The sequence below is a fragment of the Anoplolepis gracilipes genome, chromosome 15 (assembly GCF_047496725.1).
Source record: "Anoplolepis gracilipes chromosome 15, ASM4749672v1, whole genome shotgun sequence".
In the NCBI taxonomy this organism is placed as follows: domain Eukaryota; kingdom Metazoa; phylum Arthropoda; class Insecta; order Hymenoptera; family Formicidae; genus Anoplolepis; species Anoplolepis gracilipes.
In genome coordinates this window covers 6,576,581-6,594,093 of record NC_132984.1, presented here as the reverse complement: position 1 = coordinate 6,594,093, position 17,513 = coordinate 6,576,581, and the positions used below count along the sequence as shown (strand labels likewise).

The 17,513-nt window shown below is 26.4% G+C and overlaps 1 protein-coding gene across 1 annotated transcript; it reads right to left on the bottom strand.

Annotated features, from left to right (window-relative positions):
- Positions 1–119: 119 nt before the first annotated feature.
- On the bottom strand, positions 120–17,171 carry LOC140673955 (Y+L amino acid transporter 2-like). The gene is made up of 10 exons (XM_072907218.1): positions 16,937–17,171; positions 16,547–16,769; positions 16,361–16,476; positions 3,991–4,116; positions 3,775–3,919; positions 3,494–3,617; positions 3,213–3,413; positions 2,870–3,019; positions 2,604–2,781; positions 120–563 (listed from the first exon to the last, which is right to left on the bottom strand). The coding sequence occupies exons 1-10, from the start codon at positions 17,115–17,117 to the stop codon at positions 499–501; spliced, it is 1,509 nt and encodes a 502-aa protein (XP_072763319.1). The 5' UTR covers positions 17,118–17,171; the 3' UTR covers positions 120–498.
- Between the last annotated feature and the right edge of the window lie 342 nt (positions 17,172–17,513).

Below are 17,513 nucleotides of genomic sequence, written 5' to 3'. Positions count from 1 at the left end.
TTAGAAGCTCATGAAATCATATTCAACATAAAAAAAAGGAAAAATAATTACTCTCTATTTGTATTAAAAAAATATTATTTATTGAAATATGTATTAATTGATGTAATAAAAAGAATAATATTAATAATACAACACACAAAAGACACTCCTTTGGCAATATTAAGAACAAAATGCAATTCTTGGATTACTTACTCATAATACAAATCATAATTAATTAATTCTTTGTACATTCTTCATCATGATTAATTAACTCTTTTTACATTCTTATTTTCAGTCTCGTAATTAAGTCTTAAATATAAACTCCAGATTTTCTGATGGCTCGTTTCTTTTAAGTTTTAAAAGTGTATTTTTTGCATTCTTTTAAATTTTTTATATTATTTTCAATTTTGAAATTCACGTAGAATTCTTGAATCTTCAGATCATCTCAATAAGAGCATTTTAGCAGATCTTTAGTTTTATTTATTCGGCCGAATTTGGTTCTAGAATCTTACCGTTTATTTAATCCATTTCACATTCTTCCCTCGCGGATAAAAACACCTTCTGTATAGTATGTGTAGCTTTAACTAAAATGTAAAAAGTACACATATATATGTATATATATAAATTTAATATAATAATAAATATAATTTAATTAGGTCATTATATTAAAAACTATGATATGAACGATAATAGCCTATACGAGCACTAAAAAGACGTTGGAATAAGTTTTTGAATTGATTTATTCTTGTCAGTAAATATGGATTGTAGGTTTAACATTGGATCAATTATAAACCTAAAGCATGTTGCCAGTGTGTTTAGTTCTCCTGATTTTATTTCGAATTTAACAAACAATTAAAATAAGTAAGAAAGAGACACTATTAATTAACAACATGCATTTTCAGATCAAGAACTTGAATACTATTTTCAATTATTGTCCATGAAAAATATGACCTATATAACAATATATTGGCATGTATTATATAATACATAAAAATAAACATTGCAGAGAGACTAGATGTACAAAATCAAGATGTCTTCATTCTACATCAAACCATAAAGTTCAGTATGTATATTATAATAATCAGTTAGGCTAGTGTTATTGTTTAAGTTAAAAAAAATATAATTAGATGTTTAGTTTTAATATTTTTAATATTTAACATTTTTAAGATAGCTAAAGAGACACATGTAAGTGTCAAAACGTGTTCCGCGTTTAACCACAATAATTATTTATTGATAAGAAAATAAAGATAAATTCAAAAACTATTCCAACGTCTTTTTCATATAATGAGTTTGAAATATATGATCATATACAGAGTGTCCGGTAATTCGTAAAAAATCTCGTGAGCCGGTAGAGCGCACTAAACTGAACAGAAAAGTCCTGTATCATTTTGCGATTTTCTCAATATTTAAGGAAATATTAATTGTAAAAGATCAGATTTGATACTAGGTTCGCGACGAAGCAGTGGGTGAAGCGCTTTGCAAGCACGCTTCGCTATGACAACCGAAAGAATTACACACATAATGCACGCTCTCAAAGCGCTCCACCCACTGCTTTGTCGCGGGCCTAGTATCAAGTGTCAGTGGGAAGCTTCTCGCAGTTCTTCATTGGCTGATCTTTTACAATTAATATTTCCTTAAATATTGAGAAAATCGCAAAATGATACAGGACTTTTCTGTTCAATTTAGTGCGCTCTACCGGCTCACAAGATTTTTTATGAATTACCGGACACCCTGTATAGAGGCATAAACGGTGTACAATAAAATTACGTTTCTCTAACTATTCCTATTTTTAATTAGCTCAACATTAAATTTAATTAGTTCAACATTATTTTTAATTAGTTCAACAGTAAATTTCTAAATGTCACTTTGATTAAACTGCTATCAACTTAATTGTTGATTAATTTGTAAAGTAATCACAACAAAATTTAAGAATTTCTATTATATTTTTATTACATATACAATAATTATATATTATTAGAAATTTTGATCATTTTGCAAGTTAATCAACAATTAATCAGAATTTAATTAAAATACACTAAAATCTTTCTCTCATATATTTCTTCAACTATCACTATTTATTTGTTACGTGCACACATAAAATACAAACATAAGATAGAAATGCTTACTACAAATGCACAGTATAAAAATGTATATGTGATTAAAATACAACGATCTTATTCGACCACGTTGTGATTGACCATTCACAGCAATTAATGGTTAAAGTTTTTCCATTGAAATAATTAATCAGAAAATTAATTAAATTGAATTAATTCTCAACGTAATTAATTAGATGCCACTCATTAAAACATTTTTATTCATACAATTAGAATGAGAATGGAGATTAAACAAGAAGCTTAAAAAAGAGCTTTTCAACAATAAATAAGAGAAAGATAAAAAAAATGAGAAAGAAAGAAAATAATAAAAATAAAACAGAGAAAAAAGAGGAGAAAAAGAAAAGGAAAAAAGGAGAGAGAAGAAAGAGTAAAGGGATAGAAAATAAAAAAGAACTGGGTGAAAGAGAGAGAACGAAAGAGACAGAGGACAGAGAAAAGAGAGAAAAGAAAAATATAATATTATAATAAATATTACATAAACTTTTAGTCATATTTGTGAAAATTACGTACTGTTAATTTTTTGAAACCACGTTGGTTTATTTTTCCAAGCGACACCGAAGAAATATGCCGGTATACCAGATATGGTGATCATAATGCCCATGCCGAGCTCATACGGCCTTTCGTAACACGGTACGATAACGAGAAAAGCGCATATTAAAACAAATACTATAGGTATCCATAACGGTACCTAAAAAAAAAATTTGTCATGGAGCATATAGATATAAACTTATATATTAGATCATTAAAGTAATATATGTATAAATGTATGTAATTACTTTGATTGGTCGTTCCATATTAGGTCTTTTGTAACGCAGCCATAAAACTCCAGCCACAGAAATCATAATGAAAAATGATTCCACTATACTGCAATATGGAATCAGTACAAATATATCACTCGTACATAACATTACAAGGGATAAAATACACTGCAAATGTAAAAAGGATTAACGCATAATATGAAAAAACCTGATTTATTCGATTATAGAAATTAATATGAAAAATATTTTACTCTTCGTTTTTAGTGTCATAATCAGATATGGCTGCTATAAGTCATATCTATAAAGCAAGAATTTTTAAACTTCAACATGTTTAATTAGAAAATGTAAGCGTTATACACACCAGAAATATTAAGGCAGGTGTGGGTGTGAGTCTGGACATGTTGATATGACTCAGCATTGAGGGGAAGTGACCGTTCCTGGCGCCGACAAAACACATCCTAGACGATGTCATAATATGAACACTTAGTCCTCCGAAGGCAGATATAGCCACCATTACAGGTATCGTCCATGCCATGTATCCAAGAAGTTGATTGCCGAAAGTCTAGTATAAATAATGAATTTTAGGCAAAATATTTGATAAAACAACTCTAACTGAAGTATTATCATAAAAATACTGCTTACCACTGCGATAGCATTAGAAGCAATCATAGCAGTTGGTGTTATAACCATTAAATAAGCAACATTTGCCATAACATATATCAAGGTCACCAATGGCAGTGATATATATATCGCGCGTGGTAGATTCCTAACAATAAGAAATTATTCAATTGTTAACCCAATAAGGAATAAATATATTTCCATATTCAAAGCATTTTTTGTTTTACAATTATATATTTCACGTTTATTTTCCTTTTTAGTAATTGGAGATAACTATCTATTTCTTTATAAAACGAATAGCTTACACATAAGGATCTCTCAATTCTTCTGTCATAAAATTCAAATAATTCCATCCTGAGTAAGAAAATATTCCAGAATAAAAGGCCACAGCAATTTTACCAGGATCAGTATTCGTATTTTCAAAAATATTTTCAAAATTTTCAGTGTGTCCTAATTAATAATGAATTTTGATTAACAGAAGATGAGCTAAAATATGCTAACAATTTATTTAAAAAACTTACCCATACAAAGCCAGACTAATCCCGCTATAATAATAATCGTTAATGCACCGATTTTAGCAAACATAAATGTATTCTGCATCTTAGAAGTCTCTTTTACGCCGTAACAATTGATAAACGTTAGCAAGCCTGTAAATAAAATAATATTTAATATTTTACATACACACATATGCACGTATGTATTATATTTTAATATACAGAGTATTTTATTTAAATTGAAACCTCAAAATATCTAAAAAAATATATAAAATTAAAAAAAAATATTTTATAGACAAAAGCTGTTTAGTTTAGTTAGAAAGTAGAAATAAGATGTAATATTTATTTTGATCTTGAGTGATTATGCCAGATTATATTAAAGTTATCTTTTTAACTAGGACATTTCATTTTTTATTTTGTATTCTTGCAGCTAATATTGAGTCATTTGCAAAATGGTACAATCAAGTCCTTTTTGATTAAGATTTCTCTGTATGAGTCTTCAAAGTTTATATATAGCCATTATATTTACCATCAAATTTGTAATTATTTATATTCACGCGCGTATCTTTCTGTTATGTGATTTTCACAAATCAGATGATATTTATTTTTACTGCACAATTGATTTAATTTTCATTTTTTATGTAATTGTGTATTCCATATATAGATATTATGTGTGTACGTATGCATTATTGCGTTTAATCAATATTTTAATACATTGTAACTGTTAAAAACAAAATGTTTAATTTTAAAAAATAATCTATTGATAAGTCTATTTAAAATTAATAACTAAACATATAACTAATACTCATTATGATTGCATAATATTTTCTGAGATTCATACTTATTAAAATTGCAACAAATTATTTCAATATTACTAGACATCACAGGCGCGCGCTATTTCTTATACAGGATGTCCCTAATTTAAATGGCAAAACTTCGGGAGTGTGTAAGGGACCGGGAAACTAAGATAAAAAGTCTTTTAGAGATTTGATCGTTTTTGCTCCATTTTGGAGAAAATCGCAAAAAGAAAATAAACAAAATAAGTTTTCGTTTTTTTACTTATTTATTTACATTTTATTTATGTTATCATCTATTTAATGCAGATATTGTTCAAAATGCTGCCCTCTTGCAGCAATACAAGCTTTGCAAGCTGTCAAAATTGATAGTTTGACGTTTAACAGCTGCAGACACACAAATAAAGCAACATACAAACTTGATAACCAACAACCAATCAGCATCGCGGAAAAGAGACAACAATCACTTCGAAATTTACGACTATCGATATAACATGCCTTTTTTACTAAAAGGAAAAAAAAAAAAAAAAAAAAGAGGATTGGATGATAGATCAGAAATTGATTTTAAAAAATTTGGTAATTTTTATGGAACTTTACAGGCTTCTGAATTCAAACTTATATTCAGCCATTGCTTATTCTATCTTTCTTTTAAAAATCAGACTTCTCTTATTCATTGAAGGATCAATTTTCGTTCCAAATTCATTTTTTTACGAATAAAAAGAATAATTACAAATTTTTATTCCGCTAATACCAGAAACGCGAATAGTGATATGGCGAATAAGGAACTTGACTATATGACATTTAAATAGAATTACATTGTCCAACAAAAAAAAAACATTTTTATTCAGGGATCGTAATATATATTTTTTAGTAAATTTGAGTGTGCTGAATCCAAATCTGTCTATAAAAATATCAAATAGCTCATTAAGATTTTGAGAAAATTAAGATTAAAGGTACAAAAAAATCAAGATTTTCATAATGTTTAAGTAAGTATATTTATAGATAACCTAATGTGACAGAAAAGTTTACCACAGTTCAAATTAAAGATTAAACATTTCATTTTGTTTAAATGATGTAGAAAGTTTCTGAGAAAAACTGCAATTTATATTAAAAAAAAAGATCGTTTTTATCTATTTATAATTCATTTATTTAATTTATATATTATGCTGAAGAGGATTCAAAACATGAATCGAAACGTTCAAATTTTTATTATAATTTCCGTCATTCTATAGAATGTTACTAATGTACTTAATGTCAATATACCTGCGACACATCATCTATATAAAAAACTTATAATTTTGATTCATATCTCCTCGCTCCTATATTGCTTCTTTCTTACTTACTTATTTATATTTATTAATTCGAAGCTCTTTCAATAATCTTAAAAAAAAAAAGATGTTAAATTGATAAAAAATGTTATTTTTGTTATTTATTAACTTATCAAAGCCTATATGTAATTGAGATAGCACACTCACAGTGTGTATCTATGTATTAAATGTAAAGTAGAATATTTAATTTTTCATTTCAGTTGTGGTAAGCTCTTTTGTCACATCAGGGTATCTAGATATAGCACTAACGTTTAGATTAAATTAAATAACAAATAATAAAATAAATCAGAGTATCCGAGAATGAATAGTGAGGTTTCAATCGATTTTTATCAATAATACAAGCTATGAATTTTTTTAAATAATAATTAGTAACTTAAAAGTTTTTTTTCTTGTTCAATAAATTTCGATAACCCTATTAGCAACATGACACATATGTTGTAATTCAATTTTTGTCAGAATATCTATTACTTGATCCAAAACATTCGGCATAATTTCCGCAATTGTTTCTATGATTTTATCCCTCAGATATAAACAAAATAAATCTCTAATAATCTTGATTTTCACAGTATCCCAAAAGAAAACTTTGTCGTTGAATACAGATTACCACGCAATTAGTAACGATGGTTTAGGCCCAGTTTTCTACAGGAAACATGAAAAACGTTGCGTACAATGTAAAAATCAAAGATTTACATCATTTCAGGATAAAATCATAAAAGCTGACGAAACTTGCGCGAATATTTGTGGATTAAGAATTAACAATTTAGTTATAAAGTTATACGAATTAATTATAGAACGAAACCATGACAAGCAAGAAACAAATTATACTCGAAATGATACAGCAATAAACCTTACAAAACTTCCAGATAGGCTTACATGACAAGATACAGTCGTTAAGGATGTTTAGTACCTATATTTAAAAATATAGGAATTTAATAAAATTTGCACAGATTGATCTGATACATGCTCAGAAACTTATAAAAAACCTGGAGTTGATTCACTGAAGCAATCAAAAGTTATAAGAATTTTAATTTGCAATGAATTTACCCGTCGATATTATTATAAATATAAATATAATTATATTATATATATAAATATAATTATTTTATGGACCTAATTATAAGTAAAAGTATTAATAGAATTATAAATATAATTATTTATATAAATAAGTATAAATATAATTATTTCTGTCCTTTTTAGCCCTTAAATTGATACGATTACAGATTTTCTATCTTATAAAAAATCTGTGATCGTGTTGATTTAAGAGCTAAAATAGATAGAAATAATAATAGGAATTTATTCAAAATTTGTAAAAGTATAGTTTAAATATAGAGGAAATATTTGATCACATAATTTTGGTCAAGTACTGACTAGTTTAAAAGATATTGAATATAATTTTCTCAATTTCGTCCTATTACCCGAGATGACATATTATTTATTGAAAACGTGACAATATAACATTCAGCTGAGCCTTCTTTTGATATTATAAATAACCTATCTTTTCATCTGAAGAAGCCTCTATATACAAACGTGTAAGCGAGAAGCGACTAGGCCTCATAAGTATATCAATTTGCAATTTGACCAACTTATGAAAAATTACCATGTTGCCACACTTCTTTCTTCTCGGAGAAATGACAAATTATTAAATTTATCAAAGAAATAGTTAAAAATCTTCTATATTTTGTCATTATTCACTATTATAATTTTTATTCTGACATTTTAAATTACTCTGTACGAGTAAATTCTTTTATTTTTATAATTCAAATTTTGTGCTGTAATGTTGAAATCGAGGTACGTCAATGATAAAAGTTTCTCATTATAATTTAAGAAACACGAAAAATTTCCGAAAAAAAACAACAGAAGTTCGAAAATACATTTCTACACTCTAGCTATGAATAAATAATAAGATTTTATGCAATTTTTATAATAATCATATATTAAGATATATGAGAAAAGTATATATTAGTCAATTTCAACTACTTTTTGCTCCGATTGTAGATGCTAAACATCCTTAATTCGATCGTAATATTATACAATATTACAAGAAGCTACAACTGAAATTAGCATGAAAGAAAGGATTAAGAGACCAACTAGAGAAATATGTACCTCACAATTAAAAAAAAATTATATACAGTCATTATTATTTTTTAAAAATTAAGAGCGTCGTTCTAACTCCACGGACATTCACACGTTATAATAAGATACTAATGTCAAAAATATTGAAACCTTGAATATCACGGTTGTAATATTATTGAACGTATTGATATGCGAACTGATTTTCGTTATCAAAGTCGGAGAGACAGTCTTACATAAATAAAATAGATAAATATTGCAAATATTGCAAGAAGTCAAAATATATTTGCAATAAATGTTATGGTTGCTAAGCGACAAATTAGGAAGAGAATTGATTCGAAAATAAAACAAAATGAGTAATAAAAATTTAAGCAGACAACGAAAAAAGATCCTTAATTCTACATAGAATAAGGAGAAAGAAGCCAAGTAGAAGTTAAGTTCTACAGTAATTGTGATCTGCATTAGAGAATAACAAGACAGTATATATGATTAGAAAAAGACATGCAACTATATAGTATAATTATAAAATTAAGTATGCTATATACGTGATAAACACGTGCTATATACGTGATTCCTCCATTGAAAACAATGGAATCTTGCAATTAGACAATATGATTATAAGACAAAATAATTACAAGTAGAAAAACTCTGAAACTATCTTTACTGAAGGATAACATTAAAATTTTACAGCGAGACAATAATACAAGTTACAACAAATCAAAATATAATAGAACTCATGCAGGCAGAAAAAATTACACTAGGAATATTCATTTCAAAAGCTGTTTAGTCGAATCTAAAGATTATCTTTGTCTAACAAATGTAATAATTTAAGAGCTCTTCTTTCAAAGAACTGAGCACAGTAAAATATTCGTAGGAGGATTAACCAGTGAGTTTTAGTATTGGAGGAATCGGTTTTCGGAAGGAGGAGCAAAATTGAAGAGTTTCAAAGCACAAAAAAAAGAGGAGCAGCAATAAAGAGTTATAACCGTATGACGTAATGGGTTTTAGTCGCGGAAGTAGGAAAAAAGGATTAGACAAAAAGTTTATGGGGTTTAGGTAGGATTTGAGATGGAGCGCAATTCAAGTTTATTGAGGAAATTGTAAAAACCTAAGGTATATGTTACGACACGTAACATAAAACGGTTGATACTTTTTGTAACAGTAAAAGAGATAATGTGCAACAGCACCATAAATGTAAATATCATGTAAATAAAGAAAAAAAGAGAAAATATCATCAAGAAGACTTAAAATTTGTACATTTTTAAAAGTTGAAGAAAAAAAGCATCGATTAAAATTTGTAAAGACTTTAATATATTACATTCAGAAAAAATCTCTTTCTCACATGCATTGGTATAGTTGTACATAAGGTAAACCGACAGTTCACTGATCTACATACGATATCATTTACTAGAAAAATATATAAGGCAGAAGTAAATCATCAAGTACAACATAAAAGTGGAATTATAAAACCTAGTATGAATTAATGTAAAACGCACCGCTATTAGAGCAACAAAAATAACATAATTTTCTTTACATCGTACAAGGATGTAATTTCTGATTTTAATTTAAAATAAGATTTAATTAGAAATAGTTTGATTTAAATTAGTTTCTTTTCGAAGAGAGGGTGTATGGAGAAAGGCAATCCTTTTCCGCCTACGCTTTCACTTTATAATAAAAAGGTGGAAGAAATATAAAAACACAAATAGAATAACAACAAGACAATACAATAAGTACGAAAATTAAGATATTTTAAAATCACATATCTGGAGAACAAAAGAAGAAAATGCCACAAAATGCAAAGTATGTATTATTTAGAAATGTACTCTCTATCATATGAAATAAAAATGAAAATGATCTGTGAGATGTAAGTTAATCCAAACATTTACTAAAGTAAATAGGACAATCCATAAGATGTCGTGAGAAACATGTTTTGTGTAATAAATAAAAAGTATTTATAAGTTACAAAGGAAGCGTTTCCGAACTAACATTTATATGACTTTTATTCTTACAGTGAGTAGAATCGCTTAGAATTTGGCCACCTACTTCTAAAACATTCTGTATAACGAAAAAAAATACAATCTATTATATATAATCTATGTATAACTTATTTATATTGCCATTTTTAAGAATACATATATTGTATAGATAGATAGAGGGTGTCCTAATAAATCTCTCGTGGGCATGTAGAGCAGGTAAAAATAACCCCATAAGTTCCTATAAAATTTTTTTCTATAATGCATTTCTACCGAGATATTTGTCTCTAAAGTGTAAATTTGAGAATTATTTTTCTTACATAACTTTTATATTATTTCATAGATCTTAAAGTGTGTAAGAACTTTTTTTATTATTAAGTGAAGATCTTTCAAATAATGTGATAGATTTTTTGATATCATCTCGGAGAGCCAGAATCGGATCACCTGTAAGTCTTTTAACTTACAAAACTTTAACCCCGGCTTTTTTATTTTTAAATTATATTTTTAGAGTCTTCACATCTTTCTCTAAAGCCTTGTGGCCACGATACTAGAACTCGGTCCGAGAAATATTTAACCAATCAAATTGCAATTTTTATAAAAAAGCGGTAATCTTATTGGCTATTCGTTTCTCGGATCGAGAACTCGGACCAAGCTCTAGTGTCGTGGCCACAAGGCTTAAGAAAAAGGTATTCTTGTTTCATTTCGTTAAAACTGTTTTCAAGAAAAATACATTTGATCAATAGAAAGTAAACCTTTATTCGTAATAATTGAATAATAATGATTTTCAAAATAATAATACAAAATTACATTGTGTATTAAAGAGAGAACAATTACTTGAAAAAAATTATTTATCACTGTAAACAAATAAGAAATGCATCCGGAATATTATGGCGAGTGCAGCAGTTATCAATTCGTCGTGAACGGGAATGCGTTAGAGTCGGTGGAAGTCATTTTGAACATTTTTTAAAATTTGACTAAATTCGTTTTCTTTTAAATAAATTTTAATATATAATATAATTTTGTATTATTTTGAAAACCATTATTCAATTATTACAAATAAAGGTTTATTTTCGATCAAATGTGTTTTTCTTGAAAACAGTAAGTTTTAACGAAATGAAACAAGAATATTTTTTTCTTAGAGAAAGATATGAAGAATTTAAAAATATAATTTAAAAATAAAAAACTCACCGGCTTTAAAGTTTTGTAAGTTAAAAGACTTACAAGTGATCCGATTTTGGCTCTCCGATATCAAGAAATCTATCACACTATTTCCCGGTAAAAAATTTTTATATATAATCAGACAAAAATGGCCGTATCTAATTATACAAATTTATATACAAAATTTGTCCATTTTATATATAATTATATATAATTATACATAAAATGATGCAGGCATTGTGTATAAGCTTACATATACATATTTCTAATTGCAGCTATCAATCCATTTATATATAAATATACGTAACGTTTTATACGGTGTCATCTATAATTATATATATTTTTATAAAATTGTATAGAATATTGTATAATTATATTCAATTCTGCATAACTATACATAAGAAATTTTTTATCGGGTTTAAAGATCTTAATAATAAAAAAAATTCTTATATATTATTATTAAGACCTACAAAGTAATATATAAGTTATTTAGAGAATGATTCTCAAATTTAAACTTTGAGAGACAAATATCTCAGTAAAAATGCACTATATAGAAAAAATTTGAAACTTATGGGGTTATTTTTACCTGCTCTTCATGCCTACGAAAGATTGCCCACCTTTACCAGGACACCCTGTATATATAATATTATATTAAATATATTAATATATTAATTATATAATTATATATTATAATTATATACTATACATATACAGGGTGGACCATTTTAATCCATCCAATCGAATATCTCGAAAACCAAGCCCGGGAGAGAAAAATGTTTCAGACAAAAGTTGTATGGTTTCGAGGGGGCCATAAGATGGTATCATTGGTTTGACCTTGAAAAGTCATTTGAAGGTCACGTGAAGGTCACTTCAAGTTTTTTAAATGGAACATCCTATATATTTTTACATATTCTTGTAGCTCATCTCGAGAGCTTTCCAAAACACTTATGACAAAGTATTTTTCATTAAGTATTTTTTGAGTTATAAGGCTTCAAAGTTGCAGTATTTTGACATAAAATACAAGATATCTCATAAAATATTCATTTTTTGATTATCTTACTCTAATACTTTTATGCACAGAATAACGAGACGAATCAATTGGTATAATTAAAACACATAATTATGTTAAAGTAAAAATGTGTAACTGTTAGTTGCAAATTCAGATTTTTACTTTAACATAATTATGTGTTTTAATTATACCAATTGATTCGTCTCGTTATTCTGTGCATAAAAGTATTAGAGTAAGATAATCAAAAAATGAATATTTTACGAGATATCTTGTATTTTATGTCAAAATATTGCAACTTTGAAGCCTTATAACTCAAAAAATACTTAATGAAAAATACTTTGTCATAAGTGTTTTGGAAAGCTCTCGAGATGAGCTACAAGAATATGTAAAAATATATAGGATGTTCCATTTAAAAAACTTGAAGTGACCTTCAAATGACTTTTCAAGGTCAAATCAATGGTACCATCTTATGGCCCCCTCGAAACCATACAACTTTTGTCTGAAACATTTTTCTCTCCCGGGCTTGGTTTTCGAGATATTCGACTGGATGGATTAAAATAGTCCACTCTGTATATATAATCAGTGGTCAGATTCAAGCTATCAGAAGCATGCTGTTAGTATTTTATATTATACGATTATGTTTATATTTTTTCCTAGCTTATATTTTTTTAAAGCAGTGTTAATTTAGAATTATTTAGATAAGTTACTTTTAAAGATAAGATAATTTTATCTATTATCCAGAAAAACTTGAAATAAATCATCTTTATCTTATCTAAGATGAAATATTATCTTACTTTTATCTAGATGACTTTAATGTTATCTACATGAAACATTGGAAATAAGTCAACAAATCATAGCAATAGATACAGAAGATCACAATTATTTCATAATAATAAAAAATTATCTAAATGTATAGAAATGAATACTCCCTTATAAAAAATTTCTTATGTATAGTTATGCAGAATTGAATATAATTATAGAGGATTCTACACAGTTGTGTAAAAATATGTATAATTATAGATGACACCGTATAAAACGTTACGTATATTTATATATAAATGGATTGATAGCTGTAATTAGAATTATGTATATGTAAACTTATACATACTTATACACAATGCTGCAACATTTTATGTGTAATTATATATAATTATATATAAAATATGAACAAATTTCGTATATAAATTTGTATAATTAGATTGTATAATTTTGTCTGATTATATATAAAAATTTTTTACTGGGTCAATATATATGTGAATACAATTATTCTATATATTACATAGATATAAATTTATAACTTTGCAAAGCACAGACAATATCTACATCTAATAGAGCATAAAGTAAATGCAGCACTTGATATATTTTTTAACACAACAATATGGATGTAGCGCTAAATAATATTTATAATTATAATATTCACATATTCTAAACAATACATTACAATATAGAAATGGATAAAAATAAAAGAAAAAATAGTAATTGAAAGAATTGGAAAAATTATGCTGAAAGAAAACAGTATATATCTACAATTTTTTATAATTAACACTGGATGACAATAAAATCGTGAATTATCACCATGGCATATATAGAAACACATTTGCTAGAATTTAATTCAATCTTTCTATATGAAAATCAAATACACGAAAATATCATGAATATAATAAAGCATGTGAAATTAAGGCTCCTGAGTAGTCACCACGGCCATATTGAAATCGTGACGTCACAAGCGAGAAAATAGCGAGAAATGATACCCTGATTTATGTTGCGACATGTAAATAAAAACATATTTCAACGAAATAATAATACTACCAATCTCTTCAGCACACCTGTAAAAATGTACGGCTGGTAATCTTTTCTCCTGACAATTAATAAATAACTGTAAATTGAGTCCGAAATGAACCCTTGAAATGTGGAAAAACACGCGATTTGACAGTTGTCGATAGGAGAGGAAAATGTTACTTTACACAGTTTATTCCTTACACAGCTTGGCAACCGTACATTTTCGCAAGTTTTATAAATACGTTGCACATCACAACATTAGCAAAAAGCAAATAATTATGACGTAGGTCGCAACATAAATTGGGCTGTCATTTCTTGCTTCTGACATATTTCCCAAAAGAGAGAAAGAGACAGAACTATATGTCGCCACCGTCGACATCGAAGTTTGGCGGCGAGTACTCAGGAGCCTTAAAGAAAATTCAAAATCTGTTCAAATTGATAAAGTTAAAACGTAAAATTAGAAAAATTATAAAAAATAACTAAAATCAATAAAATAAAAAACTAGAAAACGACTTAAAAAAAATCGTTTTAATAACAAATTTGTATCTTCAGTAGCATTAAGTACAATCACCCGATAAAAAATTTGTTATGTATAATCATATGTGATATATGACCATATAAAATTATATAGAAATATATAAAATTTTATAAGTTATGTATAATAATATATATAATAATATATGACTTATTGTATAATTATATATAATTTTATATTAATGTTGGTTAGATGTCAGTCAATGATAATACAAAATCATGCATACTATACATAACTATACAGAATTTTATATATTTCTATATACTTTTATATTGTTATATATAATTATATATAATTTTTTACCGGACATCATAGTCATAAATTTTATTATTATAATTGCAAACCTAATGAAAATACAAAAGATAAAAACCAAACTAAATAATGTAAATATATATATAATTCATGCAAATATTTAGATCAAAAAAATATAACATTCAATAGAAAGAAAAACACATATACACACAATTAAGACTAGGCATTCTCATACTTATTTGATGCTATGTACACAACAAAATCAAATTTGAGAGAATAAGATAACACGAAATCATACTAAATGAGGAAAATGTTCCAATGTTATACTAAAACATATAACTTTTAAAGAAATTGTTATAAGAAATAATTGTAAAGCATGAAAAAATCCATTAAAAAAAATTTTTTTTTATGAAAACTAAATTTTTTAATGCAGAAAGAATGTCGAGACCTGACTATTGTAGCTCGAAAATGTTTACAGAACAAAATTGAAAAATTAGCATACATAGCTTAGCAACTACATTGTAAAGTATACCATAGAAAGATTCCTAGTAATGTGACAATACAACATACTTAGTGTAATAATAATAAATAAATACCAATTGCAACATGTGTTCAACATATATGTGCAATCAGTAACGAATATTATATAACATTCCTTCCATTTAATTAAAAATAATAAAGTAATAAATTAATTTTTTTAAAGTAATATAAATATAAGACTCAGAATAATTAGACAATTGTCATTTCCTGTATTAGTAACGTAAAAATAACTATTGACTAGTATAATACATAAGATTAATTTTATTTTTTTAATTTTTAATCACATTTCTCTTTTTTTTTAATTAACATCTCACAATTTCATTTCTTTCAAAATGTAAAAATTTAGGAAGTAATAATAATAAATTAATCTCCACACAAATACTTTCTTCACTTTTTAAGATAAAAACAAACATTGTTTTTTCAAATAATTATTAAATTTAATTATTTTTAAATAGAGTAATTAATAAAATTCTCACACGAACTCTTTTCAAAACAAAGTATTGAAACATTATTGAAAGTTATATAATATATTCTTTAATTTTTTAAAATAAGAACTTGAGTGCTTATCATTTACCCCTTATTTAATCATTATAAATAATTAAATAAAAAATTAATTACAAAAAAAAAGTTTTTAGAATTAAAAAAAAAAATTTATATGTAAATTTACTATTTTTAAAATCTTGATATCTCGAAAAAAATAAATAAAATTGTATAAGATTAATAAAAATTAAGAGATTGCAATTTGAATTAATTTAAATTGTAAATAAAATTTTTCTGGCAATAGTTAAACTATTAAAATGTAACCATACATATCTATATGTATTCATTGATATTGGTTTTTGTATGCATATTTGAATTTAGATATCTCACAAGTATTTTATAAATACATTTCTAATAAGTTAATGTATTTACATCTAGATAAAAAGAGTATTGTATCTTTGATAATATAAAAATCTTACATATACTTAGTGCAGCAATTAGTCGTACACCATAGTCCGGAGTAGCACAATTGGGAAAAAATGGTTGTAGGACATACTGCGCAAAAGTCAGTCCCATAATAGCATTTGTTGTAGGTCTGCAAATAGCAAATATATTTCTGCAATGTTTTTTTCCAACTAATAAAATTTAATTAAAGATTTACTTACACAAAAATTAAATTAGCAGCCCATAAGTACAAAAATGAAGGTAGCGCACCAAATGCTTCATGAATATAGGCATAATCTCCTCCACTACGAGGTATACTGGTACCTAATTCTGCGTAACACAACGCACCAACCATAGAGAGAAAACCACATAGTATCCATATGATTAGAGATACTCCTACACTGCCAACTTCTTGTATAACTCCCTTTGGTGAGATAAAAATACCTACAAATATATGTAATTTAGCATAAAGATTTAATACATATATATATATATATATATATATATATATATATATATATATATATATAAAAGTATGAAATGTATCAAAGTGTACATGTAAATTTAAAAACTGAATTCTTGTTTATAGAAAATGTGTAACTTTAATATACCTGAACCAAATATAATTCCTAATATAATTGCTACTCCTTCTAAAAGACCTAATTGCTTTTTCATCTGTATTTTGTTTACAAATTTTTGTTGATTATCAATTGGCGATCGAATAGATCCCTCATCATCAGAACTTATTAATTGCATTTCTCTGACTGTTTCGTCAAATATTTCTTTCACCATTTTTATAAAATAATGTCTTACAAGATGCTGAATTTGCTTCTTGATAATAAAATAATTTAAAAGTTTCTATTAATTTTACTAGATGTGCTAGCGAATATATATCATCATAGAAAATAATATATGGAAGTATTTTGATAATCACATATTTTTTATATTTGACTTCTTTTTGTGCAAAGAAATGTTTAACAAAATAATTACTCAATAGTGTAAAATTAGACTTCTAACCACAGACACAGACTTCTACATATTAGGTGCTTTCCATTCAACGACACAATGCTTAGGCCTGTTTTACAATAGCTGTCGTAAGTCGGACGTCGTTGACCAATCGTATTCGATTAGTCTTCTCTAAAGTCAACTGTGATTGTTTAACTCATCCGATATCCGACTTACGACTTA